We start from the raw sequence: 19,520 nt of genomic DNA on the forward strand, positions 1-19,520 counted from the left end.
GCCATCTTGGGGTCCATCTCCATTCAGGCTAGAATTAATGTGGTTTCAGCATCCGTCTTTTTTAACTAATCTTAAAGAGTGGTGGCTCTCATTTAACTTCTCTGGATCCCCTAGTACTATTTTTTGGAACAAGCTACAAGCTCTTAAACACCAAATCAAAGTATGGAACAAAACTGTGTTTGGCTAGCTAGATCCTAAGATACAAATTTGTCTAGATACGATTGAATTTCTAGATGGTATTGAGGATGACTTGGGCAGTCTGCCAGAGGAACAGTTCATTGAAAGAGCCCAAGCCAAAGTGGACTTCCAAGATATCTCAGTACAAAAAGAAATTTCTATGAAGCAAAAATCTCGAAATGAATGGTTAAAATATGGAGACCGCAATACATCTTTCTTCCACAAAACTGCATCAGATAGAAGAAGATCTAATAGAATGAAGCAATTATTCATTAATGGTGAGCTTGTTACTGACAAAGACGCGATTGTGGATCACATTAATGGATTTTACTCCACTTTATTTTCTGAGGAATTCCCCGAAAGACCTCGCATTGGTGATATGCCTTTACCTTGTATCAATGAAGAGGATGCAACTAGATTGGACTCTCCTATTACCGAAGACGAAGTTATATCTTCCCTGAAAAGTCTGGAACACAAGAAGGCCCCGGGACCAGACGGATTCCCTATTGCTTTCTTCCAGAAATGTTGGCACTTCATCAAGCATGACTTCATGGAAATGGTACACGAGTTCTCGAGAACAAGTCATTTGGACACCAGGCATAACTCAACATTTATCACTTTAATCCCAAAGAAACAACATGTGGATATTGTGAAAGACTATAGGCCCATTAGTCTCCTCACGAGTACATACAAAATCATCGCCAAGGTTTTATCTTCTCGTCTTCAACCGTTGATGACTCAATTAGTGGATCCAAGTCAAACTGGATTTATTTCAGGAAGACATATCGTCGATGGCATCTTGATTGCCAACGAAATTGTAGACTCTAGACTCAAAGATAAAATCCCGGGAATGATTTGCAAAGTGGATCTTGAGAAAGCATTCGATAGAGTTAGTTGGTCTTTTCTTGAAGACATCTTACGCAAAATGGGGTTCAAAGAGAAATGGCTAAGCTGGTTGAGATACTGCTATGGCTCGCCAACTTTTTCGCTCTTATTAAATGGATCTCCTTTCGGTAATTTCTCGTCTTCGCGTGGTCTTCGACAAGGAGACCCATTGTCTCCGCTGCTTTTTGTTCTTGCCATGGAAGGTCTCTCCAAAATAATTGACAAGGCAGTTGACATAGGGTTACTTAATGGCTTCTCTGTAAAGCAAGGTAGTGCCCCTATATCTCACCTACACTATGCAGATGATTCAATATTCTTTATAAATCCATCATGGGATGAGCTAAACAACCTCATGAGCATCTTAAAATGCATTGAAGTTGTATCAGGACTTCGAGTAAATCATTCAAAGACAAAATTAATCCAAGTGGGTCAGATTCCAGAATTATCTCTTTGGGAAAATAGGATTGGATGTGTAACTGAATCACTTCCTTTCTTATACCGTGGTATGCCACTTGGAGCACAATAAAAAGACAAATCTCTTTGGGACCCAATTGTGGAAAAATGCGAATCTAAGCTCGCAACATGGAAAAAAGCCTTTCTCACAAGAGCTGGTAGATTCACATTAGTGAAAGTAGTACTAATAAAGGTCGTCGTGTATTGTTTCTCGGTGTACCGAGCTCCCGTTTCAGTTATAAAGACATTAGAGAAGATCATGAGGAACTTCATATGGGACAGTGGTGAAACTAAAAGTCTACATTTGATCAAGTGGGAGGAGCTCTGCAAACCCCTCAAAATAGGTGGGTTAGGCATAATGAACCTCCGAATGATGAATCAGGCTCTCATAGCTAAATGGGGTTGGAGATTTGGAGAAGAAACTATTTCTCTGTGGCAGAGAATCATTCGAGACAAATACGGAGGGCCGCAGTCCATATGAACACCTCAAATTCCCTCCTCATCCTACGGATGCTCGATATGGAAGCATGTCACAAATCAATTCCAGCAGATAACCTATCTCTCCAGTATCTCAATTGGCAACGGTTTAACCATCTCATTCTGGCTAGACAATTGGAACTCTGATGCATGTCTAAGGGACATGTATCCATCACTTTTCAAAATTGCTGGTCTCAAACAAGGCTCTATTCATGAGCACATTTCATTGGATGGTACCAGTTGGTGTTTCCACTTCAAGAGAATTTTGAAGGAATCTGAAGTCAACCAATTAGCTGCCATGCTTGTATCCATAGGTCATTCTCCACCGCCTCTTTCCAGTCAACGTGACTCAAGAGTGTGGACTCCATCATCAACAGGCTCTTTCACTGTAAAGTCAACCTATAAATCCTTGGTTGAGAATGCTCAAGATGTTTCAGTTACTAATTTTCCATATAAGGCCATTTGGAATCCACACGTGCCGCCAAAAATATGTTTCTTCTATTGGACAGCAACTCACAATAAGATCGCCACCCAAGACTCCCTTCAGCATCGGAACTTTAAGCTTGCAAGCAGATGTCCTCTTTGCCCTGTTGAATGTGAATCAACTGAACACCTTCTTCTGAACTGTCATTTCTCTCGCAAAGTATGGTCCTTAATCCTCCCACGTACGCGGTGGTGGATTCCCCCTCTAACAGTTCTTCAACTAGCTCAAACTTGGTCATCTAAAGGTATTTTAGGTCCAGCGAAAGAAATATGGGACCTAGTACCAGCTGTCGTGATATGGGCTCTATGGAATGAACGCAATCGGAGAATTTTCGAAGACAAATCTCTTTCTCACTTCCATGTCAGCGTGGAGGTGAAAGCATCAATTCTAGCTTGGAGTTCCGTCTTCAATAGAAACTTTAACTTCAGGCTTGATTGGTGTGTTTTCTCTTGGGAGAGCATGTTTCACTAACATAGTAACTTAAGAGTTCGCTTCTTTTTTTACTTTCGTCAGCAATGATGGACGGTATCCCCTGCTTTGTTCACTTCTTTTCTTGTTTTTCTCTTTGCAATAAATTCCTCCCCTTTCTCGATCAAAAAAAAAAAAAAAATAATTCTAAGAATACAAATTGGTCTATATGACGTGAGCAATGTGAGTTATAAGATTACTAGTGGATTGTCTGTGCCATAATGGCATGGGGCGGAAGCAATGATATGAACTACTACCTTCTATAAGGCAGAATGGCGGATGTCACTCTACTTGTAAAATGTGTATTACTGGGCTGACCATGCAAAGCAAGGGAGGATATTATATAACCACTTTTTTTATAAAACTGCACGGGTATAAATTACTTTTTATCTCTAGCTTTGGGTATTATTTTTAAATGTATTACCATAATATAATATATTCAATCATGGAGCAAATGCATCTTCCTTAAAATATTTTAAATTTGTAAATCAGCGTTCTTGGAATTTTTATGCCATGAGTCCATGACTATATTCAAACACTAAAAAAATAGTTTCATGGCATGAGTCTATTCATCTCAGAACTCACACTTAGTTTTGAGATGGTTGTTTATGGACTTCACAAATCAGTGAACCCAAATTCAAATGAATTTTTAATAACTTTTTAGTTTTGTTTTGAGAAAAAATAAGTTATATAACAAAGGACAAAAAATATTTATAAAGGACGATCAACAATGTCTGTCAAGAAAAACGAAGGAAAAATTATATTATTACACAGTCTCCTCCCAGTTAAACATAAACTGTGAAACAAAGTATCCCTGACTGAGTTTTCATCGGAGCACCACAAAATAAGCGACTGTTTTACTAACAATAAAAGATCATTCGTGTTATTGTTTCCCCTACCAACGGTATCTAGCATTGCGTTCTTTCATAGCTACTAAATTACTGCATATGGAACATTCGGGCCAACATAGTTCTATAGCTTCCTTGCAACCTCCAACCTTCAAATTGAGTTGACACGTCCTTAAACAATACCCAGTTTAATCCCACAAACAAAATGAAGAATTTCCAAACAGTTGAAGCAAGTTCATGCGACTTGTATCTTCCACTTCCCTTGAGCTCATCAATCATAGATTAGACAGTACCCGGACTCCCCTACGGTGAAGCGTCACTCTTGAAGAAAGCATTCATGATAAACTGACCATGAGTATACTATAAAGAGACTTTTGGATGAAACCATTTACTCCAAACAAAAAATCTAAAATGCCAGCACTGCCATGTCTTTTCTTTTGATCGAGAAAATGAGATTATATTAGAGAAATAAGAATTGTTTACAAACCAAACCCGAAAAGAAAATTACAAGGGGTACATCTCTCGACTGAGAGAGTAAGGAGCCAAAAGACTGCCCAAAAAACCCATGAGATATCCTCATCGAAGCCCAACCTGCTACAGAACTACACTAGAAATTGCCCATTATGGTAGAAGCCCATGAAAGACAGATGAAAACCCTAATTATCATCATCTTTTCCAGAGCGCCGACAAGCCTTTTCACCACCAACATTCGAACCGGCCCAAAACTCCCCTTGAATCAAACCACTTCGAAGATTCCTCTTGATTTTGAGGATTCGAAACAATTGTCGATTCAGATTCGAAGATGGAAATGTTGATTATCATCAGAAACCAACACCTCTGTTGATTTAGAACTGATGTAAGAGATGGGTGTATGTAGATTGAAAGTCTGATTATCATCAGAAACTAACAATTTGTTAGTTATGAGCTGATGTATGAGATGGGTGAAGGGGATGGTCGAGATGGGTGAAGTGGTTGATGGAGGTTTTGTTTAGGTTGATTGATTGATGGAAATCAATTAAGATGGGTGAAATGTCTGCTTGTATTGGCTTTGATTGATGGAAATCAATTAAGGAATTCAATGCGATAATAGATGAGGTAAAGTAGTAACAGGTAGAGATAGGATCTGCTGGGAGAAATGGGGATAACATCTTCGATCTAGGGAAATTGAAGAGAGAAAAAGGGGAGACAGGCCTTCAATCACTACCCATGGGTATCTTCCCTTCTTCAACAAACCAGAAATACTACATGACCAAACAACTAAATAATAAAAGATACTCTACCTTTACCTTATTTACGGTCACACCATATTCTCCTTAATTGACCAAAATAATAATAATATATATGGCCATTATCTCTCAAAAGAGGGTAAGGCATTATACCAAAAACTCTAACATGGTATCGACCTAATAGCCGATCCTCTTCTTCTTCACCTTCTTCACCAAAATCAACAATGGCAGGAGATAAAAAGACAATCCATCCGGCGTTTGCTATCAACAACATCAAAACCCTAATCCCTATTACCTTAGACATCAAACAGGATGAATACTCATCTTGGGTTTTTCTGTTTGAACTCCATCTTCAGGCTCATCGCCTTCTTTTTCTCATCAATGGAGCCAAACCCCCTGCAGATGTTGACGCCGACACTGTGCTCCAACTCGACGCTCTCTGTCGACAGTGGATGTTCTCCACCATGGCCAAGAATTTAATGCTCAACGTCCTCAAATCTGGCAAAACTGCTAAAGAGCTTTGGGATCATCTTAAGAAACTCTTTCAAGACAACAAAGGTAACCGCGCTGCGACTCTTGAACGTAAGTTTGTCAATCTTAAGTTTATTGATTGCACTAGTATTGATGATTACTGCGATAAGATAAAATCCCTGTCCGATCGATTACTTGATCTTGACTTTCCCATGGATGATAAACGCCTTGTGATTCAACTTGTCAACGGCCTTCCGGAGGAATACAACACGGTAGCCTCTTTTATCCAACAATCAATGCCGACGTTTGATGCCACTCGATCCCAGCTGCGTACCGAAGAGATTCGACGCTCCCAACAGCAATCACAGTCTGCACCTACTGCACTTGCCGCTGCAGCTCCACCCAGATACCGCAACAACCAGCGCTCACAGCGTGGTGGTCATGCCAGACGTGTTGGTCATCGCTCATCTACTCCAGCCACCGAACCACCCCTGCTGCCAACACCTCCGTCCCCTTACCAGCTCTACGGTGCACCTCATCCTACGTACAACATCCACTGTCCACCACAATGGGCAGTGCCACCTTGTCCGTATCCTACAGCACCTCCGGCGACACATTGGCAGCAACCTTCCAGCCGCGGTTCCTTCCAAGGCCGTGGCCGTACTGGTCAGTCACGCGGTCGAACTTCTGGCGTTGGACGTGCACAGGCATACCTAACTCCATCCACAGAATATCTTCAACCAAGTGACATTACCGAAGCGTGCAGCTCCATGAGTTTATACTCACCTGACGACGCTTTCTATATGGATACCGGTGCTACATCGCATCTCACTACGGATTCAGGTACTTTGAATACTGTTTTTAATACTAGTAATATCCATTCCATCTTAGTTGGCAATGGTCACAGTATTCCAGTCACTGCCTCCTGTACCAAGTTCATAGATATTCCGTCCCGCACCCTAAAAATCAAAGATACTCTTGTTGCTCCCGACATAATCAAAAACTTGGTTTCTGTTCGTAAATTCACCACTGATAATCATGTGTCTGTTGAATTTCATCCGTCTGGTTTTTCTGTGAAGGATTTGAATTCGAGGAAGATTCTCCTTCGATGTAACAGTTCCGGGGAGCTTTATCCTATTACTGCCTCTGCCGTATCACCTTCAACATCGTCTCTGTCTCATCCTATATCCCTTGCCGTATGCTCTCATGAGATTTGGCACAGCCGTCTTGGCCACCCAGGGAAAGCTATCTTAGATAATTTACGTGCAAACTCTTCAATTCAATTTAATAAAACTCAGTCTACCAAACTTTGTCATTCTTGTCAAGTTAGTAAACATGTTCGTCTGCCATTTTTGGAATCAAATTCTGTTACTTTTGCTCCTTTTGATATCATTCATAGCGACTTATGGACCTCACCAATACATGTTGAGACTGGTTTTAATTACTATCTTATATTGTTAGATGACTTCACAAATTATCTATGGATCTTTCCTCTCAAATTAAAATCCCAAGTTTATACCAAGTTCTTGGAATTTCGTTCCTTCGTTAAAACTCAGTTTGAACGTGAAATCAAATCTTTTCAATGTGACATGGGTCGTGAATTCGACAACTCATCGTTTCATGATTTTGCTCACAAACATGGGTTAGTTTTCCGTTTCTCATGCCCTCATACCTCCTCTCAAAAAGGCAAAGCTGAGCGAATGATTCGTCGTGTCAATGACATCACTCGCACTCTTATGTCTCATGCATCTGTCCCTCCCAAATATTGGGCCGACTCCTTACACATGGTCGTCTACCTCCACAACATTATTCCTTCCAAAATCCTAAATTTCTCTTCTCCGGTGTCCATTCTCTATCAACGTCAACCAACCTACTCTCATATTAGTACTTTTGGTTGTCTTTGCTACCCCAATCTTTCCGCAACCACTACTCATAAGCTTTATCCTCGTTCCACTAAGTGTGTTTTTCTTGGTTTTCCAACTCATCACCGTGGTTATCGATGTCTCGACTTAGCCACTAACAAAATCATCTTGTCTCGTCATGTGACCTTTGGTGAAAACGTGTTTCCATTCAAGCACACTGTCTCTACTTCATCAAACTGTCAAGACTCTCCTTCTACACCATCTTCCACGTTCCTTCCCATTCGTTTCTGTTACCCAACATCTCATCATCCTACTGTCCAGCCACCTTCCGCCGCTACGTCAGTTCCTTCCTCTACTACACAGCAACGCCCAGACGTGGCTCCACCATCTTCCGCCACTGCACATACTCCGTCTCCTGCAATACAACCCTACACACCTCCTCATCGTCGTTCCACTACAGCACCTCACCTCCACATTCCCCCACAGCAGCAGTCAGCTCCCACAGCTCCTGACAGCAACACTTCAACACCTGCAACAGCGCCTGACTGCACCACTTCAGCGCCTGACTGCACCACTTCAGCACCTGCAACAACGCCTGACTGCACCACTTCAGCGCCTGACTGCACTATCCAGGCAGTCACACCTCCATCTTCCGCTCATCCTGGCACTTCAGCCAACTCCTCTCGCCCTGTCACTCGTGCATCTCGTGGAATCTTCCGTCCCATTCACCGATTGAATCTCATTGTTCAGACACAACAGCACATCTCCAATTTGCCAAAATCTCACCTTTATGCTCTTAGGAATCACAACTGGACCAAGGCCATGCTAGATGAGTTTATTGCTATGTTAAAAACTAACACTTGGGACCTAGTACCACGACCTATTGGATCTCATGTTATTCGTTCCATGTGGTTATTTCGTCACAAGTTTAATGTAGATGGTACATTGCAGCGATACAAAGCCCGTCTTGTTGCCAATGGTAAATCTCAACAGGTTGGGGTTGATTGTTTTGAGACTTTCAGTCCGGTTGTTAAGCCTGCCACCATTCGTACCGTTCTCAGCATTGCCACATCAAGATCTTGGCCGATTCAACAATTGGATGTTAAGAATGCTTTCCTACATGGGGACTTGTCTGAGACAGTTTATATGCATCAACCTCCGGGATTTGTTGACCCTGCTCGACCTGATTATGTTTGTCTTCTTCGCCGTTCTCTTTATGGTCTCAAACAGGCGCCTCGGGCGTGGTTCCAGAGGTTTGCGACTTTCATTACAGGTTGTGGTTTTCGGGGTAGTGTTTGTGATCCATGTCTCTTTATTTACCGGTCCGGCCGGGAAACTGCGTACTTATTACTATATGTTGATGATATCATACTCACTGCCTCTACTGATGCTCTCCTAGCCCGCTTTATCGACCTGATGAAACTGGAATTTTCTATGACTGATCTTGGCCCGTTACATCATTTTTTGGGTATTACTGCTTTTCGTTCTTCCTCAGGGTTGTTTCTATCTCAGTCACTCTACACAAAGGACATCATTGCTCGTGCATCCATGACGAACTGCAAACCAGTAGCAACTCCGGTTGACACGCACTCTAAGCTCAGTGCTACTTCTGGACCAGCACTTTCGGATCCTACTTTATACCGTAGTCTGGCCGGAGCGTTACAATACCTCACTTTCACTCGACCGGATATATCTTATGCGGTTCAGCAGGTATGTTTATTTATGCATGACCCTCGGGAGCCACACATGCAAGCCATTAAGCGAATTATTCGATACCTTCAGGGCACTATTGATCATGGTTTGTCTCTCTCGGTTTCGAATATCTCTGGCCTCACCGCCTATTCTGATGCTGATTGGGCGGGCTGTCCTGACTCACGCCGATCAACATCTGGTTACTGCATTTTTCTTGGAGACAATCTTGTCTCTTGGTCTTCCAAACGTCAAGCAACGGTGTCTCGCTCCAGCGCTGAAGCAGAATACAGGGGTGTCACTAATGCTGTGGCTGAAACGACCTGGCTACGGAATTTACTTCTTGAGTTACATATGCCATTACAACGGGCCACTCTGGTGTATTGTGACAATGTGAGCGCTGTCTACATGTCTGGTGATCCGGTCCAACATCAACGCACAAAACATGTGGAGATTGACATTCATTTTGTTCGTGAACGGGTTCGTATTGGTGATATTCGTGTCTTGCACATCCCTTCCGAACATCAATATGCTGATATCTTCACCAAGGGTCTTCCAAGACAATTGTTTATTAATTTTCGTTCTAGTCTTAGCGTTTGTTCCTCTCCCACTCAGACTAAGGGGGTGTAATAGAAGATACTCTACCTTATTTACGGTCACAAGATATTCTCCTTAATTGACCAAAATAATAATAATATATATGGCAATTATCTCTCAAAAGAGGGTAAGGCATTATACCAAAAACTCTAACACTAAAATTACAAAGAAAGACAATCTCAACAGCGAAAGTCCCGCTCGGATCTAGTCCTATTGGAATAGATTCGAGCAGGCAAAGGCCATGTCTTAAACTTGATCCATTACCATTTTTCTTTATACAGCCTCCTGGACTAATTTCCATTCTAGCTAGTACACCTCATTAGGATTTAAAGTAAATCAATTTAGCAAATCAATGCTCTCTACTGGAGTCAAATGTCATGAGAAACATAATAGACATTCAATGTCCACTCACGTATCACGAAAAACTACCTCTTTGCTGTGCTAATTTTAACAATGTAGGATACTTTCTTTACAGTTTTGTTGCTTGACCACTAGTCCTTCCGATGATTTTAAGAAACGAAGAATTTGAGAATATTTCCACGCACTGTTATAAAAGGAAAGGGCAACCAACATCATTATCAAGCATAAGCAGCACCACAAAAACATGTCAGGGTCTCAGAAATTGGTAAGCAACAATAAACACTCAAAGGTTACTTAAAATTACAATATATTTTATCAATTAATGATATATAACTTATAGAGCTCATAATTACGGTTCGAGAAACCCCAAAAGTCTGATGAAGCATTTCCCTTGAAAGTCTATTGTAGACATAAATTTTTAAACATTCTAAACCTAAAGGACACTCATTCTGACTGAAAATTTATTAGCTTGTTCTATTTCAACGAATCAACAAATTAGAACCCACTCACCCACATTTATTAGGTCAAGCTATATCTTTTCCATTGTTTCCTAAATCCACAATCCGGTGTTAAAAGGATGTAACCAATAAGAATCCCAGTTTCGTAAAAAAATGACTATCACTAAGTAAATGGGTGAACCTCATACATGTAACATAAGTAAATATACAAAAGACAAAGCCATTCCCGGCTCTACACGAAGGAATGTTAACATAATTCCACCAATTATGGGGCTTAAGAGTCTTCTCATAATTACAGTTATATCCAAAAATCTTTTAAAACACAAAATTTGGAAATATACCTTAATGCGAAGATGACCATGCCATGTACAATCCTAGAGGAGATATGGGTATGCCATAACCGGATTACCGTTGAGATCCAAAAGCCACCCCTAATTTTGAAGAAACGCACATATCTTTGTTAGCAAGATACAAGTCTGGAAAGAAATGTAGCTAGGATCAGTTAATATTTTTTTTTATGTAAACTGAAAGTTCTGTAAACAGTGAAAGCCAATAGAATAGTGAATCTTAATAACATAACTATCAAGCAATAGAAGAAACCCACAGTAATTGACATCCTCAAGAACACTTTCATGGTAAATTTGAATGCTTTCCTATTCCCTGATCCTAGCTCACATCATTGGATTAGACATTATGCCCATCCGGATGCTTTGTATAGATATTCCAGACTTCCCTAATATAAGGAAATTGTGAATTGGATCTTTGGAAATCCACCACCCAACAGAAACTGCTTGTGTGATGAAATTGCTCTTATGATTCCCATCACACACCCAAATGCCTTACATTACTTAAAAGATAAGCAATTTAGTGCAAGCAATTAATATTATTATAAATTACTATGGTGATGGAGCTTTTAGGGATAACGGGAACTACACTAAGAACTTCTTTTTCCATTTGAAAGGCTATATTCATTGTCGAGCTTTTAATCCCCACATATGCTGTGATTTTGTGTCATCTCGAAGGCGGCAGCATATTCATGTCATTTTGGGAGACCTTGATGGTATGCTCTGAGTTCATTTCTGGAAGACACCTAAAAGAATAAAGAATATCAAGAAAAACAACATTAGTGTCAAGTTAGAAAAGTAATCAACGAAAGGTAGTAAAAAAATAAGATCTTAGTGGAATTCAAATGGTTGAATCTTATTATATTTCCAAAACATGATATTCTGGTATATAATCATTGAACATATGAATTACGAACATGTTGTATTCCACCCATCAGGATCAGAACCACATAACTGAGAACTAAAGCAGTTGTTTTTCACTATACAAAAATAGTATTCTTTAAATTTAAGAAACAACAATGTAACATTGGCTTAACACTTTTTGCAAACATTTCCACTGGATTGCTTATTCATATAAGAATTACAAAGAATTAAAATCCAAGAATAAGCTCTAAAAAACATGAAAGTATGAAACTGACTGAGAGTTCTCAACATTGGTTCTCAAATTTCAAATCCAATATTAATTGCAAAGTAAAGCATATCATTTTTGCCGAAATAGAAATTATTCATACGCAGGTTAGAAACAAAAAGCAAAGCAAAAGATCAAACATGAATCAACTTAGGTTTTGACGGAAGCTTTGATTTTAGAAACCCCAAATTTTTGAATCATATACATCACGGCTAGTATTCCTTTTCGCGCCTTTAATGCATTCAAAGAAATTTAAGATGAAAATAATTATCAATCCAGAATCCCTACCTTCATGTAAAGGTCCAATCTTTAATTTAATACTATATATATATACATCAGGGCGGCTCTTCGTAAATCAGAAAAGGAAGAAATCAGCGATAAAGCATGAGAAATGGAAAATAGCACACCAAAGCAATTCGAAATAAATTTCTTATTATTTGGTACTTAATGAGCCAGTAACGATTGAACATAAGATTCATAATATGAAGTTATCTTGCAGAATGAGAAACACTAAAATTTAAATATAAACATAAATAAATAATTCAAAATCATCCATTTCCTTGAATGTTTTTCATATTGGATAAAAGACTGACCTGTCAAGATCCCTGACGTAGTTTAGCTGGATAGAGGTGGTTTTCATATTCAAATGTAATCTGGTCAAGACATTGGTGCAATTAATTGACACAGGTCCTCATTTGTGGTCCTCATTTCCAGATGTAAGCAGACTCAATATAATTAAGCACATTCTACCAACAATGCAGTATAACAGCGAAGAGTAAATAACTTGACTACCCCAGTGTTGCTACAGAGTCTTTCTCTGTATAACATCGACTATCACCTTTATCAGCTAAGCATCCATCTCCACGAAATGCATTGTGCCAAAAATGCGATACACTTGGTGCACATAGGAACAAAAGCAAATAAGTGATACACAAAGTATGGCTTTCCTATGGAATATGACTATTTCAGAGACATCAACCAAATTTGCAATCAAAACTTCATCAGATTCTGCGAATTTGACTGCAGGATATGAAAGTTATCAAGTACATTAGGAGGAAAAGAATGAAGCCACGTCTCATTGCAACAAAATATCTTAAGTTATGTAAAAGACAATTTTGGGCTACTTTCTACAATTCACTAAAGCCTACAAATATTTGCAACCTGCAATTCTAAACAGGTCCCTTAATCAGTAGCTTAAGTACTTAATATATATGCATCTCAAAATAAGAAAAATGAGGGAGGAGGACGTAGCGTAATCATGATTGTCGTGATTTTGATCCACATACACAACACTATTATTCCTTGGGATCGACAGTATTTACAGAAATATGCTACTAAATTGATCATTGATACTTAGAAGGATTTCTGTAGCAGTAATAGCAAACAAAATTGTCAACCCTTCGATTTCAGTGATCGGCCCCTAATATCTTGTCAAAGAAAGAGAGATTTAACCAGAAATACGAAAACACAATTAGGAGAAACATTGTATAATCCAGAAAATGAATTCTTAGTAAAAAACATACCTTCTTTTATTTTGACATGTCTTGATGGTACATCTGGATACAAAAACATAACTCCGACGAAAATTTCAGACGAATTATGAATCAAATTTTTTTTGATGTTAAAGAATTATAATTTTGAGATGTGCTAAAAAGGGAAATTTAGAATCCCATTAGTAAATCCACTTTCGTAAAATTGGCATTAACAGTTTTAGAGATCGATGTTTACCTGTTAAAACATGTTGCCAAATGAGAGATACCAAGAAAGAATCTAGACAGACCTAGGTCCTCTTCCAGTTGAATTTTCCTTCATTCGAAAATATTAAAAGAAAAATACTGCTTCACGGACAATACCTATATAATACTTAGGTTTTTGATGATCGGAAGATCAGAGAATAAGGGAAGGAAGACATTTTGTATTTCAGATTATGGAAAGACTCGTAAGCGTTAACATTAAGGAAGAGAAACTACATGCGATAGATAAGAATGAGTTTTAGGGGATCAACCACAGCCGTGGATTTATGTAATGTCAGAACAAATATGAACCACCATTTACAAAGGCTAACTTGGCCAAACCGTGCTTTCTATTGTTGGAGTGATCAATTGATACAAAAACATTGGAAATGATCAGGGCCAAAAAACCAAAAATGTCCCTCCCTTTTAGTCCAATTACTATATCGATTAAATGTATATATCGATTATACAAACCACTACAAAGGATACATAATACTTTATGTAACCATATTTTGGTTTATGCATCAATTAATTTTCCGTTGCAACTAGTACAACGATGTACTCCCTCTGTTTCAAGAAAAGTGATACTCTCACTTTGGTCACAATTCTCGAAAATTGAATACAAAGCCATTATGTAATCCACCACAAAAGATGCATAACACATCATACAACCATATATATTTTGGTTTATGGATCGACTAATTTTCCGTTTCTAGAAAAATGATACTTCCACATTCCAGTTTTAGGAAAAGTGATATATTAACTCTGTTTCAGAAAAAGCAATTGATATTGTTTGTGAGGTAGATACATGATTGTTGTTGGTTTTCACCTTACTTAGGTATAGTTTTTTCTTGTTTATCAGGCTTAGGTTAACACAGGGATGGAAACTCCAGTTCATTCACCGCAACAACAATGCAGGTAACGACATTGCGCCATGTAATCTTGGTTTCTTAAAATGTTGCTGGTTGGAGCTTTTGGCCAACTATAATGTTTATTGAGATACACTGATATATGAAGACACTTTGGACTGTTACTATCAAACTTTATTTACTGTTGCGTGTCATGTTAACATTTATTGGTGGAAACCTATGACTGTATGTACTAACCGAAATGTTATTTCTGCTTGAATAAAGGGGGTCGTGTTCACTGTCTAGGCAGTGGTATAAAGCCACATCAATATTGGGGTAAAGAGTTATCAACCAAGCCTATCACTAAACCAAATGCATAGAATTCGAACCTTAGACAACAACTAGAGAAGACTCTTGTAGAACTTCAAGCAGCAACGCAACGGATAGATGGATTAGAGGCACTTGTTGCGTATGATGAGCCAGGAACTACCAACGGAGCTTATCAGGCAGCCTTGGATAGGATTGTTGAACTGGAGGCACAATTGAGGTAACTGAGTTGCTTCACTAAGTTATTTCCTCCTTAAAACCTTAAACCTGACATGAAATGTTCTGCGACGATAATCCTTGAAATGGTTTGTGTGTTACAGGACATACAAGACTGTTACCCCATCGACTGACGCGAAGATCAGGAACAGTCCATGAATGGAAGATGTTAGTGTATATGGATGGATGACTGATATAGGACATACAAGACTGTTACCCCATCGACTGACGCGAAGATCAGGAACAGTCCATGAATGGAAGATATTGGTGTATATGGATCGACTGATATATATGTGCTTGTTTTTTTAATATAAGGGAATGGGATGGTGCCTTTTTTTTTGTTTTCTTGCCATCAAGTGTGTTAGCAGTTTGTCCCAAACTTTACACAGGCACTTCTAATGTTTTTAAGCTTACTTACTACCTTTTCGAATTCTCTGGGTGTTCTGTTGCCCAGATTTTTGTTTCATACACAGTAAAATTTGCATTTTACTTACATATATGTAAGTTTCAATGGAAAACTTTCGAAAACTTTGTTATATATGAATGCAAGTTTAGTTTCTTATTTTATATGAAATGGAGTAAGTTTATGTTCTGAAAAACCTAACATTTCGGACAAATTTTTAGACTCTAAAATCCAGCTGCGGTGACAGATTACCGTTGGCGGACAACGACAGAGAAATATTAGCAAAATACGAAAACTGGACTTGGCAACCATTGCCGGAACTTTTTGCCGACGGTGGTAGTACAATTGGTGACGGTCAAAAAACCTCCACACATAGAAAATCTATTAGTGACGGTTGACCAAACAGCCACAAAAAGAGAAAAACCGTCACAAATAACATTTGTGACGCCATTAGTCACGACGGCTGGTCATCCGTCACAAATGTTTATTTGCGACGGTTTTCTATTTGGGGCGGTTTATTTCCTATTTATGACGGTTTAAGAACCCTCACTAAAAAGAACTGTTTTTGTAGTGTTTATTTTTAGAAATTTTGTTACACATTTAAGTGTAACTTAAATTAATTAAAGTCACACTTCTTAGTGTGACCATTAATGTGTAACGAAAGAGTAACACCGTATTTATTACACTTATATAAATCTGAGATAAATGGTGCGTTTTTTTTTGTTTGTTTGAAGATTTAGGAATTTGGGTATTTATAATGGTTTGAAGCTGAAAATAATTAATGCCTTTGTATTATTCATTTTAGTATTAATGTTGCTTTTGTTTACTTCTTTGCTGTTGAAGTCGAGGGAAAAAACCCTTCATTGTGGTAGAGGTAGTCCGGTGGGAGAGAGTCGATAAAATTGTGATAAAGTCAGGATCTATCATGAGCGGATTTGGCTGGGAAATAATGTCTACGTTAATTTAACCAGCTTATTTGTGTGAGTGCTCATGATCTTCTTTTGATGAACAACAATTACAAGATCACTGCTATCCATATTTTCTTTGATCAAAGAAGGGTTCAGAATTGATTTGTGGTATGGGCATCAAGATGAAAAACTCCAGGTACTATCGTGCCACTTTTTTTTTATTTTTGTGTGGTGATTTATGAATTTACTTTATGTTGATTTTGATTTTGAATTATGTCAGTTTTGATCTTATTGCACATAAGTTTAAAAGTCTTAAAAAAAGAAAAAGTTTTAAGAGTCTTAAAATCATAATTTCTTGGGTATTTTCTTTGCATTATTGGTGTATCCATGGATCCACTAGAAGTAATAGTACAAATGTTCGATCGTTTTATCACTAGATTTGTTGTGTACCTGCATATTTTAATTAATTTGAGTTGTCAATAATCAGTTGCCTAGATTTCTCATCCCTTTGGTTCTTTGACCCTGGATATGATTGATGCATGAGTGATGACATCCCAAGAGAAAATAGTAGGAAATTGATCAGCTACGGTACTGTATCAGGGTTGAAAATCTCACCTGTAACTCTGTTTGAAGTCACCACTATATAGGTTTGACTCATCCATATCTTCAAATGCACTTCTGAACCTGCATTTTTGTTGTATACAGTGGTCAGAAATTGACAAGAAAAGAAGAGGGAAGATGGAAAACAATTCCGACAAGAAAAGAAGGGGCAGGAAGTCTATTGATTAGTAAATATATTCATTTTGACTAAGTAAAGATGCCAGAGGGTGTATTTGCGATTTCGGAAAAGCCCATCTTCTTTTTCCGTGGTCATCTTGATCTTAACCTCTAAGGGTCCAAATCGCAGGTTAGCAATTTTAGTTGCCATGCCATTACAACTGTGTTATTCTCATTTCTTTCTTTTATAGCACCTACAAACAATCATATGTCTAAATATCACTCATCGAATGCATTTTTTCCTAATTGATTAGGGTTTGATTTTCGGATTTAGGAAATAAGCAAAGTTAATACATGAGATCTGTTTGTGAAAATGTCACAAAGAATTCTTTATTCCCATTTACCCTGATATAGTAGTTTTACACATTAGGAGTCCCTCATTTAACTGCTCAGCCAAGTTATAACACATTGCTACAATTACTGTAGTACAATTAGCGTAGAACTCTTGGGTCCTGACAATAGCGGTGCGCTTCGTTTATTTTGCCTAATTCTGTATTTCATCTCATTTATTTGCTGTGCTGGATTCATATATGGCGAAGAATACATGTATAGGAAAACCAAATCAAAAGTCCTAAGCCACGCGGTGAGGCGAAGCCGAACCACACCAAATTAAAAATGCATCGGGAACCGGGCAAGGTGAAGCTGAGCCATACCAAAAATAAATCTTAAATGCTGGGGCGAGGCGAAGCCGAGTCACACCAAATTAAAAATACATGCAACGGGGTGGAGTGAAAACACACGAAACCAAATAAAAAATGCACCGGGATGGGACGAGACGAAGTCGAGCAAACATCAAATCTCAAATGTGTCGCGATAGGACGGGGAGAAGCCACACGAAACAAAATAAAAAATGCACGATGCGGCGAGGCGAAGCCACGTCATACCAAGTCAAAAATATCGCTAAAAGAAAAAGATGCCCGGGGCATAGCAGGGGCACAAAATCTAGTTAAATTGATCACATCAAGCCTTTAAATGCTGATTTTAAATGCTTCACACTAGCCAAGGATGGCGGACATCTTCATAATGCTGATAGTTTTGGGGCACCAATATTATTTATGCTGATACCGACTCCTCTTGTCCACTCCTGCGAATTGGGTTAGTTGGGGACTAGGGGTTCCAAATATATCCACGTTGAGTTGTTCCATTGTCAATTATAGATTTCGACATCCAACTGCATACCCTTGTGATAAATGTCATCTCAACCTCCTCGTACGATTGAGGGACCATCTCCATTTCATGTTTTTCCTAGACTGCTAGTTGAGGTATCAAAATTTTCTAAAATGTTAGTTGGTAACCCCTTCTAGGATTATAAATCAAGACTTATTACCTGATGTAGTGCAAGATATGGCAGAATCTTATTTGAAAGGAAGAGATCAGCGAAAGAATATTCGTTAACCATGCTAGAATATCTGCATGTTTGTTATTTTTGTTAAGAAATAAGAGATATCTTGCATGATATCGTATTTGGGTAGATTTCCTTTTATTTACATTAATCTTAGAAGATATTGTCTTTAAGCCTAATAAGTCCTATATATGTCCTCATCTAAAAGAAAAGAAGATGGACTTTGAATAATGATATTCTTCCTTTGAGAAGTTTTATACATTGTGTGATTCCTAGTACTAACGTTATACACCATTTGGTATTCAGAATCTGGGTATCGATCCTTCCAACATGGTTCGTGGTAGAGGTCAGGGTGGTCCTCGCGAAGCTCTAGTTGATGAGGTGATGAAGAGAACTAGATACGATGAATTATCACGCACGGTTGAGCAGCTCGCCGGTCAAGTAGCAACATTGTTACAACGACATGAGCGCCGTCGTCCTCCTACGGATGAATCCAATTCGGATGGAACAGATGACGATACTGATACTGAAAACCCCTTTGCTGGGCGTGAGCGTGCTTCTAGGAGTTAGGAATCGTCATTCCGCATAGAGATTCCTGAGTTTCATGGTAGCAGTTTATCACCGGAAGATTGTATAGACTGGTTCTCTACCGTGGAGGAAGTTCTGGAATTTAAGAGGGTTCCTGATGATCGAGTGGTTCCGCTTGTGGCTACGCGCTTTCGCGGAAGGGCTGCTGTTTGGTGGCGTCAGTTGAAAGCATCTAGAATTCAGAAAGGTAAACCTCCTATTTCTTCCTGGGCAAGGCTTGAAAAGTGTATGCGTTCAGCCTTTTTGCCATTTAACTATACCAGAGAACTGTATATTCGTTTACAAAATCTTCGTCAGGGTTTTCGATCCATTGATGAATATACGAAAGAGTTCTTTGATTTGGTCACTCGGTCATGTATTACAGACACCGATGATCAGCTTGTATCCCGCTATATAGGTGGTCTGCGTGAGACTTTCCAGGACACACTAAATATGTTTGATTATTTTTCT

At 38.9% G+C, this 19,520-nt stretch overlaps 1 protein-coding gene and 1 long non-coding RNA gene across 3 annotated transcripts; one reads left to right on the plus strand and one right to left on the minus strand.

Annotated features, from left to right (window-relative positions):
- The first annotated feature begins 2,155 nt into the window (after window positions 1–2,155).
- LOC113300647 lies at window positions 2,156–2,947 on the plus strand. The gene has a single exon (XM_026549849.1). The coding sequence runs from the start codon at window positions 2,156–2,158 to the stop codon at window positions 2,945–2,947; it is 792 nt and encodes a 263-aa protein (XP_026405634.1).
- A 6,880-nt stretch (window positions 2,948–9,827) lies between these two features.
- LOC113292701 lies at window positions 9,828–13,846 on the minus strand. Of its 2 annotated transcripts, XR_003331830.1 has the most exons (4): window positions 12,522–13,846; window positions 11,060–11,545; window positions 10,797–10,931; window positions 9,828–10,181 (listed from the first exon to the last, which is right to left on the minus strand). It is a non-coding gene; the product is annotated as an uncharacterized LOC113292701 (long non-coding RNA). The 2 variants fall into 2 exon arrangements; XR_003331829.1 differs by having other exon boundaries at window positions 10,797–11,545.
- Window positions 13,847–19,520: the final 5,674 nt, after the last annotated feature.

This window comes from Papaver somniferum, chromosome 7, assembly GCF_003573695.1.
Source record: "Papaver somniferum cultivar HN1 chromosome 7, ASM357369v1, whole genome shotgun sequence".
In the NCBI taxonomy this organism is placed as follows: domain Eukaryota; kingdom Viridiplantae; phylum Streptophyta; class Magnoliopsida; order Ranunculales; family Papaveraceae; genus Papaver; species Papaver somniferum.

Excerpts from the sequence above, each read along its gene's own strand:
- LOC113300647 (XM_026549849.1), top strand. The coding sequence starts at position 2,156 with ATGTATCCATCACTTTTCAAAATTGCTGGTCTCAAACAAGGCTCTATT.